The sequence below is a fragment of the Pimephales promelas genome, chromosome 13 (genome assembly GCF_988280905.1).
Source record: "Pimephales promelas chromosome 13, fPimPro1.hap1.1, whole genome shotgun sequence".
Taxonomy (NCBI): Eukaryota; Metazoa; Chordata; class Actinopteri; order Cypriniformes; family Leuciscidae; genus Pimephales; species Pimephales promelas.
The window spans coordinates 26,200,015-26,219,465 of NC_142781.1; the positions used below are offsets into that span (position 1 = coordinate 26,200,015).

General features: G+C 37.0%; 1 protein-coding gene across 1 annotated transcript; it reads right to left on the bottom strand.

Annotated features, from left to right (window-relative positions):
• Positions 1–247: 247 nt before the first annotated feature.
• On the bottom strand, positions 248–18,878 carry kif26bb (kinesin family member 26Bb). The gene is made up of 15 exons (XM_039692254.2): positions 18,153–18,878; positions 17,622–17,978; positions 16,040–16,414; positions 12,469–12,626; positions 12,197–12,368; positions 9,511–9,708; positions 9,148–9,241; positions 7,790–8,052; positions 6,595–6,775; positions 6,102–6,246; positions 5,807–5,966; positions 2,979–5,703; positions 2,739–2,908; positions 1,319–1,469; positions 248–1,177 (listed from the first exon to the last, which is right to left on the bottom strand). Exons 1-15 carry the CDS (start codon positions 18,201–18,203, stop codon positions 978–980), a joined length of 5,400 nt encoding a protein of 1,799 aa, XP_039548188.2. The 5' UTR covers positions 18,204–18,878; the 3' UTR covers positions 248–977.
• Between the last annotated feature and the right edge of the window lie 573 nt (positions 18,879–19,451).

The following is a 19,451-nucleotide window of genomic DNA, read 5'->3' on the forward strand; positions in this document are numbered from 1 at the left end:
AATGTCTCTGACTTCATATTAGGATAGGTTTTATCCTATTTTACCATAGCTTAGTGAACTCTAAAGGGGCTGCACTTCATCTCAGCCGGTAATGGGCCTATGTGTTGTGACAGCGGGATGAGCTGAACATTTGACTCATTACAATGCATCTGAATGTTTTCTTAATCCTCTGTGAACAACACAAACCATGCACAGTTTTCAATGTCTATTAATGTTTTGTAAAAAATAATAATAATTCAAAACCATGTAATTTCAAAAGTGCATGACAAGTTTTTATTAGCGCATACAAATAAGGATTAAAGACCTTAACAATACAGCTTCCAAATTATTTGCTCTTACAGCAACAAAATAACCCCCGGGAATAAAGTCAGTCACTTTTTTTAACCTCCAAAATTAATTTTATTTCACACTTGTAAATTTGAAAAGGCGTAAGTACGAATAACAACTTTTAAACTTGTGATATTAAGCCCAAAAGTATATTGTGTGAAACAGTAAGGTGCGGGAATGTTACAGCAAGTTGTTTAACAACACGTAACAAATCATAAAATAATGCTTGGGAGAGAAACAGATTAAAATATTGTTCATTTCCACAGATAGACAAGCAGTTATATTACAGGTCATCTCATATAGGCTACTTAAGGTTAGGGTTAACATAGCAAACATGCCAGTAGGAAATTTAACCCCGTAATTTACAAATGTACAAAGGGAAATCTTGAATCCTGACTACCCAGAATTAAAGACCAGGAATAGTCTAGGATTTCAAGTAATACTGCAGTCCAATATGTTGTTTTGATCCCTCCCAAGGCTAATGCTAACAACAAACATTTACAGCAAATTACATTTCAAGTATGCCCGATCAGCACCAGCGGAAGCTTCCGTATAATGTGATGATTTTAAGATGCTTTAGAGGCGTGGATTTGCATATCATTTCATATGTTGCATAACTGGTACAAGTGATCATTTAAAATCTTGGCATGCTATATTCCTACAAACACTGAATGATCTACAGTGGGCCGGCGCCGCCACTTTCGTCTGCACTTGGGTGTAACATCAAAGCTGGTGACCATCAAGACATGTGCTTTACAGAGGTTAACATGACGCTCTAGCCGTTCAGTGACCATCTCCAAAGCCTCTAAGTGCTCCAGGGAGTCTACCTCAAACGTTTGCCATAAGTCAACTGCAAAATACATCACACAAATAGCATTATAATTATTGATAAGACACGAGTTTAAGCAGAACCATAAACAACCCTACAGTTTTCTATCCTGCATTGCTTAATATTAGGTAATATACATAAGCAAATATTTTTAACCCTTACATTCACGGGTCCATTTTCCTTGGTCCACCATCAGATGATGCTTGGCATGTTCCAGCTCCCTCTTGAGAGCATTATACTTGAGTCTCACCTCTGCTATTCTCTGCTGTCGATGCTCCAGGAATTTCAGCTTTGCACTAAAGAGGACTATACCCTGGAAACGTGGATGACAAAATGTCAGTTTCCCTCCATTTAAAATGTGAGAGATCTGAGATTAGCATTTGGCCTTCCATCACACCACAGGTTTTTATACTAATGTAATATTACAGTTTTTCTATAATACATTTCATATGCGTACAGACAAAATCAAACACTGTATGCAGCTAAGCTATCTTGTGTCTAAATCAAATCTTGCCTTTAAATAACCCACAAATACACAGATACACTGAATTACACACTGTGAGATTTATTAAAACAAAACGACCATGGTCGTTTACTACAGTGAATGAGCAGCTATACATTTTAAACTCTGCAACATAATAGTACTACATAAATTAAAGTGAATATTCACGTAAAAAAAGCAATTCCTGAACATACAGTTTTGGTTTTGTGATAACAAGATTGTTTTGATAAAATGAATCATCATTTGAGAAACAGCATCTTTGCTACTATAGGGGAAAAAAAACATTGTACACAACATTGTCAAATTTTCCTAAATGTGTAAAGTACATTGTTAAGTGAAAACTGTAAAAATATACATTTGTAAAACAAAATAACAAAATATTTCCCAAATATTCAACAAAAAGTTGCATATTTTTCAGTAATAGAAAAAAACAAAAACAGGATGTGTAAAGATTGCAAAATCACATTTACTCTGAATCAGTATCTAGTCTCTTATTTGTGTCAGAGTAAAAAAAAAAGGTAGAAGAAACAGATTTGCAGTTTGTGTGAAATGGGAATAATGTTTAAAGTTTTTAGAAATTAGTCTTAAGGCTGGAATACACTCTTAAATCTGAACAGATTTCGGCACTTTCACATTGTTCTGAACACTAACTCATGTTGCTAGAAGACGCATGACAAATTAAATCGTGTTCTAAAAACATGTTTTGATATCCTCTGATTGGATGGAAGCCTATCCAATTCAATGTCCATCACACACTACACGATTTTCAGTGAAATTAGTCAACTCTGACTGCCCAAAATCTGCAGATTCGCTCTGACTTTCACCAACTAACGCAGACTCCTTCAGACTGCAAATCGGGGAAGAAACGTGAGCAAAAGTCATGTAGGGTATTCCAGCCTTCACTTTTAGAAAACGGCGTGGCAAGTCAGGATACCTGGCTAAAGAACAGATTTTCATGCCTAAGCAATTGAGTCAAGCGCTACCAATTTAACGGACCATACAACAACAGCAGTTTGTGAATGAAATACAAAGCAGACAGACAGACAGACAATTTTTTCATTGACACATTTTGAACCTCACCTTGTTCCCTGCCCCACCTCTCTTCTGTACGCCATCTACATTATCAATCTCATAGACTTTAATTTCATAAGATTCAGAAACACCCCGATCCACCCTGTGCGTTTTGGGCCCACTGAAGGATCTCTTCAGCGAATGGAGGTTGTCTTGAGATGGGCGTCTTATACTGGATCCTGTGGACAAAGACAATACAGTGAAAACCATGTTTTATGCTAGAATACACTGAATTAGAAAATTCCTGACCTATGTTGGTTCTTTTCTTGGTACTTCTCGCCCCTTTAGCAGCACCGAGTGAGCAGCTCTGATCGCTGATGGAGTTGTGCGTTGAACTGCTGCTAATTGTAGCCTCACTGTCTCTTAGCATGCTTTCATAGCCACTACTGACCATACTGCTTCTGTTATAGAGTAAAGCCGTTTTACACATGGCAGGAGGCAGCTCTCCACTGAGAACACTGGTGGTGTCGCTGGCATGGCCGCTGCAGTGGTGTGGTGTCCGTGGAGCTGTGATCCGACTGTACGGGGATGGCAACGTGTGAACGAAAGGTTTCATCATCCCCAGTTCCTCACTTTCATCTAAATCAGATCCACTTTGACTAAAAGCGGAAAGAGAGTCTCTACTGCTTCTTAAAAGTTCAACTCGTCCCTTCCTGACTGCACCAGGCGACTTCAAACCACCGCTGTCCTGACTTCGGGATAGGGAGTGTGTTGACCAGAAGCTTTGGTTGACAGCTGCTCCGTTAGGAGAAAAGCTTGAGCTCCTGTTGATCGAGCGTTTAGTGGGTTTGGGGGACAAGTTTGGCATCTTCTGGATCTTTGAACTGGGCAAGAATTTATTAACAGCTGTTGTCTTAGAGTGGCCATTTTTGGATGGCCGGGATGCATCGTTGACATCGTGCATGGGGAAGAACTGTGGAACCCTCCCAAGACTCTGACTAGCTCGGCACCTTACAAAGTCCTCAAAGTCTTCTTTAAAGCCCAGTGGGCTGGGTTGAGCTGGAAAATATTGTTCATCTAAAAGGCCTTTAGGAGGCATATCGATGAAAGCGGTCTCCTCAAGGTACTTGCTTTTAAGTCTTGGTGAGCTAGAATTACCTTTCAAGCTTCCTGTTGAGTTCCCGATATTACTCTCGTCCCAAGTTTGGCTCCTGCCGGATAATGCTTTCAGTTTTGCATTAAATAACTTGCTGCTCTCTTCAAAATGAGATTTCGTGTTGGTCTTAGTTTCAGTAGCCTGGTTTAGTGTTGCACTTCTGGCTATTGCAGACTCATCTTTTGTTTCTTTCCTTTTAAGGGTGGGACTGTTTGAGTATGTTGATGGCACATTGTCTTTGTTCCATTCCACAAGTCCGTCTTTCTTGGCTTGCTGTTTCTTCTTAAGAGTTTCTTTTGGACTCTTGTGTTCTGTGTTCATTTGTGGGCCATTCTTGATGTCTTTCTTTTTGTTTTGACACAGCCAGCTCTGCTCGGGTGTAATTTCACAAGCATTTTGTCGTGACTTCAAGACTTCACAGTGAGGGTCAAGTTTAGCATTGGCTCCTCTAGGCATCTCCTTCACATCTTCTGTCAGCGGCACGTCAGACCAACTATCATGCTGCGGCCGGTCTATTGAATCAATGAAGCCGCTTACCTTGTCGATATGTGGATTGATTTTTGTGAGTCGTGCAGCTGCATCAGATGAGGCCATGGAGACTTCATTCTCTGATGTTTTTGCATTAGAGGTGCTATAAAAACTTGCTGTTTGTTCTTCACCTATGCTGCCGATAATCCTTACAGACTGACTTCCTGGCGTTAAAGCCTGGAGAGAGTGAGACTCATGAATACTTAATATTTTTGCCTTTCCTTGGTCATTGGCCCCATTTATTGTTACCTCCTCAACCACGGTATACACAAGCTCATCATGTCCATTAAGATCGAGCGGCTGCTGAACGGTCACGGTAATGGTGGCCCTCATCTCTCGCTGGTTCTTTGCTGTGCAATGTAAAACATCACCATTCAAAGAGGCAGAAACAGCCGGTGGGGAGCTCAAATTGGAAGATAGGGATGATGAAAAAGAAGAGGACGAAGTAGACCTCGGAGAACTCTTGCCGACAGGAGAAATTCGTGTCTCGGGTTGCATTGGGAAATCTGATAATCTTTTCTTTCCTTGATCTTCTAATTTCAGAGATAATGAAGTGGGCATCATGTCCATTTTTTTATTATAAGTCTTATATTTGCTTGGAGATTGGCCTAACAGCATAGGACTTAGGATAGCATAGTCACTTGGTTTGACTGCATCTAGCTGTGTTGGACATGTATGAATAATCTGTGAATTGGAAGTACTTGGAATTTCCTCACTGTTGTGAATGATGGCAAATGCTTTTGATAAGTTTCCTTGTCTGGTACTATCATATTCCCTTTTGCTCATTGCTTGGATGTCCAGTGAATTAGATCTCTTTTCAATTTGGCTTAAGTGAGGTGCTTTTTTCATTGTGTTCATTTCCGGATCTTTGCACAGATCCAACTCTGTTCCGTCTATGTTTCCCAGTCGATTCTGGAGTTCTGCAAATGTGTTGCACTTCAGACACTCAAACTCTGATTTATCTTGCAATATTGTTGGTGTCGACTCTTCTCTAGTCTTTTCTTTTGATATCTGCTTCATGCGATTGGCAATTGGTGGGGAGATTTCACAAAACTTCATCAACGAGAGCTTCTTGGACTCTAATTTGCTCTTGAGTAAGGACGGAATAATAGGCAAAACCTCTCTGCTTCTATTTGTAACCTCTTTATCTAGGAGGCCAGAAGGATCAACAGAGATAATGGTATCACAGGACTTGTCACTCCCAGGGTAAAATGCTGGATCACTAGAGAAACCAGGAGAGGAGAGATCTTGATCCAGTGTTCCTGTAGATTGGAATCTCAGCTTGGTGGAATTATTAACTTTCCTCTCATTGCCTAAGCTCCTTCCCCCGGGTGAGCTTGAGGAAGATTTCTGAAAGAAAAAGTACAACTCTGCCTAAAGTTCACATCACTTGAAAACTAGAGAAGAGAACACATCCATAATAATAGATATATTTAATAATATTTAAGCATACCCTTGTCTTCCTTTTCTGCCTTCGCATTCGAGACACAGTCTGCATCGTACAGAGGCTTTCTGTAATGTCTTCAGCTGAGGTGGATATATGGGCAATAATTGTTGTGGAGCAGTTGACATTGCTCAGAGAGTCTTGCAGGAGCATGGCTAATTTACTTTCCCTGTTTTGAACAAATTATAACTGGTAATTAAATGTAGCTACTTAAATACATTTTACTTCATTAAATCACTCTGATTTTTGTTCATATACTATTAGTGAATTTCTACTTTTATAATTGAGATATACACAAACTTACCTATTAGGGACATGTTTATGACTGTTGAGGTTGGCTGTGATAAAGTTTCCAAGCTCAGCGAGACAAACTCCACAGTTGTTTTCACCCCTCTCCCCCACACAGCTCCCTAAATCGATCAGGCTCAGCTTGCTTTGATCCACATTCACTGAGGAAAATATATATTTAATTAATACTATAATTAATTTTATAATTATTAATACTATAATTAACTATAATTAATTTAACTTTAATTAATACTAATAAAAATTAAACAAATAATATCAAAGAAGCACTGGATGTTATGAAAAAGATCATATCATGAATGCAAACCAATCTATTTTATTATGCTGAAAATAAAAATTTCACTCTCCTGGGTCAGTATTGCATGAGAAATGTTATCCAATAGCCTTTGTTTACCAAGTAAGGTTTATCAAGATTTGTAATGAGAATCTGCACATGAACATACAAATTATTGAACAACATATTAGAGACATGAAAACGCAACTGAACTCACTCCCAGACTTGGTGCTGCTTCCTATGTGCTGTTGGCGAACATGCAGGGTGAAGAACATGTGACAACAGTGTAGTGGTCTCCCTCCACTCTCCAACGTCCCACTGCGAGATGCAATAGCTGCATCTAATAGGAAAGCTGCTCTTTCTGGGGTTGGAGCGTTTAGCACACTGTTGTTGCAGAGCTGGAATTAAGATAACAAAATCCAATAAGGAGACTCTCAAGTAAATGGGAATGTCTCAATTAACATATCAATGAGTATCAAATTAAATTTGTATTGATTGCTCATGAACGTTGATAATATGCCATGCAAAAGGGTTATAAACAAAATGTTTTTAAAGGAATATCATAGCTACAAATTTAGCTCAATCAACAGGATTTGTAGCATAATGCTGATTACCACAAAAATGATGTGCACTTGTCCTCTTTTCTTTCTAAAAAGCACAAATCTGGGTTACGTTGAGGCACTTACAATGGAAGTGAATGGGGGAAAATCCACAAACATCAAAATGCTCCCTTTTTTTAATAGTATAACCACAAGAATCAAATAATATTTGTAATACTTTGTATTACATCCAATTTAAGAATGTAAGAATTATGCTTTAAAAAGAGCAAGTGCCTCCTTTCACTTCTATTATAAGTGAAGTGCCTAATTCTTTTTAATTTATTTTGAAAGTAATAATCAACATAATGCCATAAATGCTGTCGATTGCACTTAACACTTAAAGAGATACTCCACTTTTTTTTTGGAAATAGGCTCATTTTTGAATCCATTCAGCCGATTTTTTTTTATATTTAGAAGAATATCAGTAACCAGAGAGTTTCTGGTCTCATTGACTTCCATAGTAGGAAAAAAATATACTATGGAAGCCAATGAGACCAGAAACTATCTTGTTACTGATATTCTTCTAATGATATTCTTCTAAATATTAGAAAATCGGCTGAATGGATTTGAAAATGGTAAAACTCAACAGTTTAAATCTGGGGGAGCGGTAAAATGTGGCCTATTTCAAAAAAAAAAGTGGAATATCCCTTTGACCTTGCTTGAACAACAGTCAAACTAACATTTATAGGGAATTTTTCCATGCAATTGTGCCCTCACGTTATCAGGCACTATTTTTTGCAAAGCTGCTCTGGAACAATATGCATTGTGAATAGAGCTGTACAAATAAATATAAGGTACAATAAAATGAATTACCTGTATTCCACAGACAGGGTCCTCTTTGAGGAAAGCTTCTGGCTTATAGGTCTCCTTGCAGTTGCTTGTGTCAACATCAGAGAATAAATCCCTAATGGTATTGTTTTCCCCACAGACCTCTACAGCTGAGACAGAAACTGAGATGTTTGCCCATGTCTTGTCTTTCTTCCTGTTGATGAGCTTGAAAAGCCAAGAGATAGCACATGGAATGACTCCAAGGCTTTGAGTACAACCATCATGACCAATCATGGTGTAAGACATTCCTGTAAAAAGAGGGTGAGAATGCCATTTTTCATAACATACCATCATTAGACAGAAAAGCCCCCCATAAGGGTTTTGCTAAATAAATCATCATTTGGAATGACAAAAAGCCACAGCTTGCAATATGGTTAAATACATGGTGAATGACTTTACAAACTGGGGTGTAAAATGCGTTGTGGCAATGTCATGACCAATTAAATGTAAAGCACTTTACTGGCAGTCAAGCATGGGCCGGTTTAAAAGATTTATGATGTCTGGCTGGGAGCCAAGGGCCAACATGGAGGCCGGGTAATTCAATCTAGCTAATAGAGAATGATGTCATACTCCAAATGCCATGTAGAGATTGTTGTCATGATTTTAGGAGGATAACAATTAATAACCTTAAAGGAGAATTACCATGATGACCTACTGTGTAGCCTCTATGCCATCTCTTGAAGGAACAATATTTAATGCATATTCATTGACAGGGCCCACAAGTCACATGAAGTGGCAAAAACAGTTGAATCTGAACCTTTCTGCCACAACACCATTTGACACAGATCTATGGAAGCCCATTTCTGCCCCAGAGTAAAAAATAAAAGGTAATTGTGAAATTGTGAAAAGACATATTTAATGTCACTGAGTGAGATGAGATGTATAAATTTGCAATCTGAATAATTTTTTTGTGTGTGAGAAATTATATACATTTGTATATACATTGTAAATACATTTATTATGAGTAAAAAAAAAACTCTATTGGGAGACATTTAAAAAAAAACACTATTGGCAGATAAAGTGCTGATATGTATGCATTTTATGTAAGTAGTCTGTTATACTGTAATTATCAGAAGTTAACAGAATAACAACAGCACCAAATTGCATATTTTTGCTCAGTTTGAGCAGTCTGACCTACTTGTCATTACATCATACTATTTGGGTCATAAAGGCCTGATGTATCAACACTTTTTTTTATCTTTTTAGATTTTCTTACATATATACTTACATTTTGTCTTAATGTTCAATAAAAGGTTCCATTTAAAAAGTTAATCTTATTTTTATAACCATTTCCATACACCAGGCTTTATAGGATAAAAAAGATTTTGATATAACTCACTTACCCACACTGGTTTGACCAAAGCTTAGGATGCAACCATCCGCCCCTGCAACCACACACTGAAGCACCTCACACAAGCTGTTCTCACAAACTTCAGCCTGAAAAATAATCAACTTTTTTTCATCAACATTTTAAGGACCTTTTCCCGGGATTTGCCATTATTTAGCCAAAGTGCATTTAATACAGAGAAAAATCAGCTCAATTGATTGTGCTGGAGAAGAATATCCAGATATTGAATATCTGCACTCAAGTGACCAAATCTGAAAGTGTTGCAGATGTTTGGATAGTATGACTCAGATGGGCTCCAGACATAAGACAGATCAGTTTTCATATCATGAGACAGAAATAGCAAAGCAATGGCCCTGACCTGGGTTGAATCGTGGCCAAAGGCAGCATCAAATGTGAAGGTCTTTGAGGAGACTGTAGTGCCAGCAGTCTGTCTCTGAGGGGTGAGGGTGGGTACATTCAGCAATGTGATCTGTTTCTTGTGCGGGTCCAGTTTGAAAGAGTAGGACTGGGAGGGATCTGACTCAGGAACCGAACAGACTCGCAGCATCACTTTGACCTAAAATTGGGGGAAAACACAAAACACTATACTAATTAGACATTACATATAAATCTAAAATATTTTTTAATCTACATTTAAAAAGTTCTCAATCCCATAAGGCAAAAATACATAGTCAAATTTATACTTTTAAATATTAACAATGGCCAAATATATTTTGCTAATAGTTTTAAAAAAAAGTTTAAGTTACTTAAGTAACTTAAAGTACTTCTTGTAATATATTTAGCATTTGAATGTTTAAATAATAGTTAGGGACGTTAAATCGATTAAACACGATTAATCACATCTAATATAAAAGTTTTTTTTTGTTTACATGTGGGTAAATATATATTATTTGGTTTTATTATATATATTATATATATAATAAGTTTTACTTCTTCCCACTCCATTTCAAGCATAAGTGTATAAGTTATTATTATTGTGTATCTTTTCTGTTGTCACACTAGTCTGCTTGAAATAAATAAATAAATAAAATTGTATTTATATATAATTAAATATAGTGTATGTGTATTAATAATATTATTAATTATAATAATATTATTATGTATTAATATTATTATATTAATACATATTATGTGTGTGTACAGTGTATATATATACACACACACACACACACACATACACACATATAATATATATTAATGTAATAATTTATATATACACACATGTAAATTAAAACTTTTATGTTAGATGCGATTAATCGAATTGACAGCACTAATAATATATATATATATATATATATATATATATATATATATATATATATATATATATAAACATTGTGTCTTATGAAGTCCTAAACCAGAGATCAAAATCATCAGTGCCATACCTTTAATTAGACAAAAATGTCCTTGCTTCTGAAACTATAACTATAACAGTAATATTTAAAACATAAAATATTATTTTTTAGAGCATGATGTCATGGAACACACGACTAAGCCAAGTTTAGGTTAATGCTTTGTCTGATATCGAATGCATTTGTGATATTATCTTCTCTGTTCTGAGTCTGTCAAATCATATTTACACGAAATGAATTATTTAAGAACCCATTATCTCTGCTACAGTGGCTGGATGTGCAAAGCTAAGTGCGATCTTTCTACCAGGTGCTACCCTGAGAGCAATAATTTGAAACTCAAGATGAGTACCATCAGTGTGAACTGTGAAGAGTGAAGTCAGTATGAGCTACAATTAAACTAAATTGATTTCCCTTTCTCAAGGAGGTGGTGTGATGGAATGGGAGGGCCATTAACATCACGTTCAAAGGTCTTCTCTAAAATGTGAGGCATCTAGAAAACAGCCATCCCAAGGTCAGACTGAAGGACATCTAAACCATCTGGTTGTGGTATGTAAGTAAGGGACATTTGTCCTCATTCAGAAAGTTGTAGACAAAGACACATGTTTAAACTAATAGAAGCTGTTTCATTTACAAGGAGCTCATGTGGGCTGCCATATTAACATCACATGACCCACCAAATACTACTTGTTCTTGGTAACACTGTTGTTGTACACCTTTGCTCACAGAATAAATAAATAATGGGGGTATGGGAACAGGGAATTTTTACTATGGAAGCTGTATTCCGTCACTAAGGGGGAAAAAAGTTACAATTTTTCAAAATTTCAGTGAGATTTTTAAACTCTATACTAATAATTTTATTCAGCGAGGATGCATTACATTGATCAAAAGTGACAGAAAAGACATTTAGAATGTTACAAAAGCTGTTCTTTTGCACTTTTTATTCAAATATCAATAAGCACAACTGTTTTCAACATGAAGAAATGTTTCTTGAGAGTCAAATCATCAATTTTTAGCATTTTAGAAGCGACTTTCAGAGAGACTTACAAGAGACTCATAAGAGACTTAATTCAAAAAGCATTAAAAAAATCTTTCCACGGTAGTGTAAATTTCACTTTATTTCTCACAACTCTATTTGTCTGGTAACACTTTAGTTTAGGGTCCAATTCTCACTATTAACCAGTTGCTTATTAGTTGAGTTTAGAGCTTTATTAATCCCCATGGGGCAATTAGTTTGAGCTCACATGGTGCCTCGCATAAATACACTTAGCACATACATTTAATACACAATAAAAAAAAATACAAAAATAAATAAATAAAAACATCACCTAAGTTAATTACATAGACGTATTGCTTCAGGCATAAAAGTAAATTTGTAGCGATTTGTAGAGCATTCAATTGAGACGTTGTCCAAGTCCGAATGCAACGGGTGTGTACTATCTCCTATTATTTTTTATGAGCCATCCTCAGCACCTGCTTATTGGCATGCATATTACACTGATTTATACAATCAGTAAAAATCATAAAATAAACACTATTACTACATACAGTTGCTATTATATTATTATCTCTAATTTAAAATGAACAGCGACGATAACAGAAGCACCCATAAGTTTTGGTGTTTTTTAGTAGAAAAATTAAACAATTTTTAATTAAAAAAAATTAAACAATTTGTGGTAAACATTTCAGCCATACCTTCCCCATCCCAGGTGTTTCCTTGCTCTTACTAGCAGGTAGAAAAATGCTGGCTGGTACTGGAGGAGGAGACTTCTGCATGAGGCTACTGAAGTTTGTCAGCTGTTGGGAAGCACCACTCTCTGAGAACTGCCTCCCTCTTCTAACCATTACATTCAGCTTTTGTGCAGCCCTGTGAATATTCAAAGATGACAGAGTTTAGCTTAGATGCATGTACAGTATCAAATCATTTCTTCCGTTTCAACAAATCACACCTTTACTTTTTTAATTACCTGACAAAGAAAGACAAGGCAGCAGAGGTTCCTGAAGGGAGCAGAGAGGACATACTGGAAGAACGGGCTGGCTGTGAGGCGCCGTAGTTGCATAGGGCTGTAGAGGTCACATTCTCCTTCTCAAACACCTTTCCTGCATGTAAAGGACTCTGGGAGGACTGAGAAAGAATCATCTTCACTGATATTGTCAAGCTCAATAACTAGAATAGGTTTTCATGCTTGAATGTCCAAAAAACATATATTTTTCACATAGTTGCAGCACCTCTCTTGCCAGTCTGTCAGTAACGCTCAGGGCTGGGTTTCCCGAAAGCATCGTAAGCTTAAGTTAATCGTAGAACAAATGGTCTCTACGATCAACTTAGGCTTACGATGCTTTTTGCTTTTGCCGAAAGCATCGTTAGCCAACTGGTCGCAAGTTCCGTCGTTATCAGCATAGTTCAACGAGTCGGTGTTTCCCGAAACCATCGTTCCAACGAACATTCGCAAACAGTATCGCAAAGTTGTGCGGTTTGAACAACAGCTCTCGATCTCTGGTTAGAGGCATCGTTTCTATATTGCATGACATTTGGAGGTAATAAATCCTTATCTTGAGCAAAATAAGCAAGCTGACATTCAGTACAAGCAGTGCCTTTTATTTAGAATGCATACAAATGTAATTTTACGTCTTTTAGTTTTTCAAAAGATTTGAAGTGTTTGAAGAGTGCGCATGTGCGAACGTGCTCTACTATGTAAGAACGAGCCAAATATTGAGTCTGAGAAAAAAAACAACTGAGAAAAATTAGAAATAGTCCTCAGATGACATGTCTGTAATTTATATAAAACAAATCTTGCGTTAATTGGATCTCAAACAGTTTCATTAAAAGTAGTTATTACTCCACCACGTGCGAAACCAACGTGGTTGAACGATACTTTGTGACAATGGGTTTCGGGAAACAGTCGTGACGAGCTAGTTGATTTTTCCAATGATGCGTTGTGCTATGGTAGTGAAGCAGCGAACTACGTCGTTGGTTGTACGGGAAACGCACCCCAGTTTAGTTTCTGTCAACCCCTCCTTCTGAACAGCACAATGTGCTCTGATTGGTTGGCTGGACCAGTGTGTTGTGATTGGTCAACTGCTTCAAGCGAGTTTCCGAAATGTCACGCCCCTTACAATAACAGCGAGTTTTAACACAGAAGCAACTCAACCAGGCCTAGTCCCCTTTATTTGCGTAAACCTTGGGCAGGAAATATCGCGACGTGTACATTCCCGGAAGAGAACAACCGCAGTGTTTCAGGAACTTGTGCTTACTCATAAATAACTCCCTTTGGAGTGCTTTGTAACTTTTCAGACCTTTTTCATGCTCAAACAGCAACATTACACATTTAAAATGTAAAAAATGTCCTCTTTAATACAATAAACTGGACGGACAATATGTTAATTCAGTTCATTGTTCTAAATAAATAGTAACTAAAAGTCTTTCTGACACTGATTTAAAAATGACGGCTGTGTAAACACTACGCCGTGAACGTGAGTGTGTTTGATGCACTGCAGTCAGACACTATTATTATGTATTGCCACTACAAGCTGAGTCATATGTGCAGATGAAGTCATGAACCTTCTTATAAGTGTATCAGCATACAGGCGATGAATGAGGCTGCAGGCGCTGACAGGCCGAGTCATACTTCAGTCCAAAATCTAATATTCAGACTGAATTTTGCCTATGCTTGAGAAAACCATTGCTTGCCTGCAGTCATCCACATATCCCAAGTCACTCCCTGCCTTTATGTCTCATCAATGCTTTTATCCAGCCATGCGAAATAGGAGCCCCCTCTTTGCCCCCCCTCCATTGGCAGAATGTAACGCCAATTAGCACTGGGAGCAACCCTCGGGCAGAGACGGCAATATTGCCTCAACTGTTATTCTTTCCTCTGTCTCTTCTTTCTTTCTCTCACTTATCTGTCCTCTAGAGAAAATCTCAGATTTAATTATGTGCACATCTTATTTCCGCAGATACGCTTTCCATTAAAACATGCCTGTCAGTGTTGTGTTTTCGCTATTTCAAATAAAATACTACAAAAAGCATCTTGTCTGCTTTTACTTCATGCAATAATCTGTTTTTTTTTTTTTTTAAATTCCACTTCAAGGACAGAGAATTTACCTTGGATGTTTGTGTAATGAAATGGAGCTGGACTAATGGACTAGGTCTGCCGTCGAGCTCTCGGTCAGCGTCGCATAAAGATCTGGTGAGTGCTTATGGAGCTGTCTGAGACGTTCACTCTCTGCCGCACTTTCGTAATGCATTCTAGTTTCATCTGTATTTACGAGCGCTGTGTATGAATATTTCACTGGTCATTAAATATTACAGCGATATTGATCAAGCATCTTTTTTCCTGACTGGCTTCTCTGTGGTATGGATAAAATGTGGGTTTAACCATTAACCAGAAAAGTAGGCTACTGTATGTTCTGCATCTGGAGATAATCAAGGCTGATTAGAGGGTTGTATATCATATGATGGCACACATGACGTGTGTCCTGGTAAGTCCTGGTGGGCAGACATAGCTATGTATATTTAATTGATATACTCTTACATTATGCACACAGATGGTGTACTGGATATAAAATATGAAGAGCACATAAGGGCTTCTTTCTTAACATTATTTGGAAAAGGAATACAAGGCTGTATGTGTCACATGATGCTTCAGGAATCATTCTGATATGGTGATTTGATGCTCAAGAAATTGTTTATATTATCAATTTTGAAGTGACTGTGCTTTTTATTATGCTTATTTTTGCAGAAACCACACTGTAAAAAATATTTTCATGATTTGTAATCACATTTTTTTCTTTTATCAAATCAACTTAGACAATTTATGTAGTTCAGATAAAATAATATTTTGAGTTTCTGGTGATTAAATTAATCTCATTCATTGTATCAACTCAATTTTTTCATTTCAATGAACTTTTAAGACGTTAATGAATTTTAAGGCAACTAGGTTACTTATTTTTTTAAGTTAAACCAACATTTTTTAGTGCATGATACATTTTTTTCAGGATTATTTGAATAGAAATTTCAAAAGTACATGTTGACATGTAATTTGTAAAAGTCTTATTTTCTATTGGTTTTGGTTATCAATTTAATGTTTCATGGCTATACAAGTGTTTATTTCTATCTACTTTTTGAATGGTAGTCTATGTTTAGTATTATGAAAGTGTTCACCAAAAGTAGCTTAGCCAAAAAATGAAAATTCTGTCATCTTTTGCTCTCTATCACAACTTAAAACTTTAAACTTGTATGGTTTTCTTTCTTCTGTGGAACACAAAATAATACAATTTGAAGAATGTTTTAACTGTTTTTGTCTGTACAATGAATTTGGGTCCAAAACAACACTGGACCCAACTAACTTTCAATGTATGGACAAAAAACACTGAAACATTTTTTAAAATATCTTCTTTTGTATCCCTTCCCACACAAAAAAAGAACGACATAAGGCTGATTAAGCGATGACAGTATTAACATTTTTGGGCGTACCATCCCTTTAAAGACTTAAACGGCAAAAATATTATCAAATACATAAAAAAAGTTTGACCTACCTTTTGAGATATTGAATTGATTCCTTTACATGAAGACAGGGGCCACAGGGACTCCAAATGTTGACATCCTTTAATCCAGCAATCCGTCCTTGCATTGCTGGGCCTCTGATGGGGGTCTGAGACAACAGATCGGTGGTTTGAGGTTCTGGGGAGCGTTTGTGAGCCTGAGTCAAGGCTTGTGGATAAGATGTTGGCAGTGGTAGGTGGAGCCCATATGGCCCGATCCTGGGTGAGGATTGTGCGGATAGCCTCCTGCTTCAACTGGCTAAAGTGAGTGGAGCAGACGCCACAGCGTCCGTCCACGTTGCCCCAGGCGTCTACAGTACTACCAGGTGGTTTCATGCTCTCATAAAGATGAATGAAGACTTTGGGATCCTGAGGCACAGAAAGAAAAATGTTGCTGGTGACTGTTAACTACTAAGTAAAACGAAGTAAAAGTAACTACACAGATTATTAGTGATATACTGTATATCAGCATAAATATATATATAATATTATATATATATATATATATATATATATATATATATATATATATATATAATATATTATAATATTTATATATAATATATTATATATATATAATATATTATATATAAATATTTTATGAAATTTTAAAAATTATATTATATAAATATTGTAACATTATTTTCAAACCACAAACCCCTCTGGTGACATGATAAATAATCACATCCTTCAGTCTTATAGGGATGGTTCACCCAAAAAAAAAAAATGAAAATTGTGTCATCATTTACTCACCTTTGTGTTGTTCCAAATCTGTATGAGTTCCTTTGTTCTATTGAACACAAAAGAAGGTATTTTTGAAGAATGTTGGTAATGACATTGGCCTCATTGACATTGACCAAAGGGGAAAAAAATACTATGGGAGTCAATGGGTATGATCAACTGTTTGGTTACCGACATTCTTCAAAATATCTTCTTTTGTGTTTAACAGAAGAAAGAAACTCATACAGGTTTGGAACAACAGTAGGGTGAGTAAATGATGCCACAATCTTCACGTTTTTGGGTGATCTGTCCCTTTAAAAATCTCATCCCTCCTTTATCCTAAATTCAGTAATTGCTCAAACATCTTAAATTTCGTGGAAAAAAAGAGGTCAGAGATTTTGAGGACAAGAAAGCATCCACTAACCTATTTCTCCCCACCACCAAATAAAAAGACACATGCCAGCCGCAAATACATCTCTATCTCAGCTGATCACATTATAGTGTAATTTACTTTATTTTTCTCCTCTGTATGGAACTGAGTTTTCATATTCCATCCATTATGCCCCATATTCCAGTGCAATCAGGGCTAGACGAGTGTCACATGAATCTCAGACCAACTGCAAAAGCTAATCGATTTAAACTCGTTTCAAGGGAATGGGGAAAAAAAGCATGCGCCTCATATGTAATTGAAATATGAGACATACTCTGGCTGATGGGGCGGACATGCATGCAGCAGTCCACCGGAGAGACCACCCAACACAAGGGCATTTGGTCCTCAACTCTAAATGCATTGAAATGCTTGTATTCCTTTCTAAATGCATGCAAATTAATGATATAAGAAATATAGCCTACTTACTTTGGTAGAAAGGTTTCCGTCAATTACTTGTTTAAACGCTTCCCCTTTGAATATGTTGAAATGAGAGATGCACTTTTTACACAAATGTCCCGTGTCGAATGACGTCTCTCTTTTCGTCCCTGTGGACTTGATGGAGTTGTATTCAGGAGGGTAACCGTTTAACGATTCTTTGGCCCATTTTGACCGTGAGAGAGTGTGAGTGAGGGGTGTCGGGAGTGAGCCCGCGAACCCTGTCCAAGGTCCTGCATGGGAATCATATCCTGAAGAGCCTGCGCCTTCGGGCGTGGGACGCTCCTTCTGCGCTGCATGTCCCTTCAACACGGGACTCATTTTAACGTTGGTCATCTGTGAAATAGGCTAAACATGCAAGCCGAGTCATTTTTAAGGATCTTGGGCAAATTATATATTTTAACATTTTATTAAATATGAATCATATTGAGATATTATGGAATATAACTGGCCTTACAAATGATGATATTACTTATATTCAATAACGAGGCATGCAGAAGTAGCCTATAGTCACCTACTTACCATAAACCGTTGACTGCCTGTTGTTTCACAATATCCTGTTTGATTCTTCATATTCGCTCAATAAAGCTCCTATATCCTCCACAACAAGTTTCCATTCGTTTTAAATAAAAAAAAGATCAAGAAAAATTCAAGAAAAATCGGACTTTACTTGGTTTAAAAAAATGTGATGTCCTAGAGGCGCATGCAGTGATTTCGCGCACCGCGCCTTTATGTTGTTGGACAACTTGGTGATCCGGTGAGTAGCGGTGAATATTTGATTTAGGTATATTTACGCATATAAAGTCCTTGAATTAAATCACCCCCTGCGAGCTGTTATACAAGTTACCGTTTTTTTATTTTCTACTCCTTGTTAACTTTCCTTAGGAAAACTGTGCATGCAAGGCCTATGATAAAAATTAATCTATTCGTCCTTGGGTTGTTGTTGGATTAGGTCTTCATCTTTTTTGTTCTCCGTTTACAGTACCACCCACTTGTCATTGCTCTAAGGAATAGATCACACTGTTGTGGTTACCGTATGTTAAGATTAACCATGAGATAGCGCCACCCATCGACCAAAATGTAGATCTGCAAACGGCAGTGCTGCCTACATGCGGATTGATTCAAGTCAAGTCAAGTCAAATATATTTATATGGCGCTTTTCACAATACAGATTGTATCAAAGCTGCTTCACAATATCAATCAAGACAACAGATTTAGTTGACCTGATTGTTGACGGGGCTCTCTCCCTCTCTGCCATGCTCTCTCACTTTCACTTTCTCCTCACAATCATGACGTATCCACAGATCAGAAGCATGGTTACATCCTTCATAAGATCTCCAACCCGATCTCACGGGATAGGGTAGGATCTATCCTGTTCTATCGCTAAATATTCTGATATTGATGAAACTTGCTCCTTCTGTGGTTTTTGTTGAAGCAACAGCTGCCCATTTATTTTGTGAATGTAATGTAACCAATAGATTTTGGACTAAATTAAGTTCTTTTGTTTTTAGCCCTACAAATATGACCCACACATTCACTCTCAAAGGTTATTTTTATTATGAAAATCCAAAGTTGCTTTCCCTTGAGTATATATGTTGTTAACTTCTTTATCTTGTATGCAAAATTCTTCATCCATAAGCAAAAATGGCTTAAATCTCCCTTGAGCTTTCCTCTTTTTCTTGCTGACTTTGCCTCTTTTATTTCGTCCCTTAGACTTATAAATACCAAGAAAAGTGAACAATCTTTGGTGTATTTTGATGATTTATTCAAAGACATGACTTGACCTTATTATTATGCGTTTCTTTTTTTTTTAATGTATTA

Bases quoted from the DNA above. Each gene is read 5' to 3' on its own strand.
- kif26bb (XM_039692254.2), bottom strand. From the start codon at position 18,203: ATGAAGAATCAAACAGGATATTGTGAAACAACAGGCAGTCAACGGTTT. The intron at 6,776-7,789 runs GTAATTCATTTT...TCTTAATTCCAG, and splicing joins ACCCTGTCTGTGGAATACAG to CTCTGCAACAACAGTGTGCT. The intron at 5,704-5,806 runs GTATGCTTAAAT...TTTTTCTTTCAG, and splicing joins GGCAGAAAAGGAAGACAAGG to AAATCTTCCTCAAGCTCACC.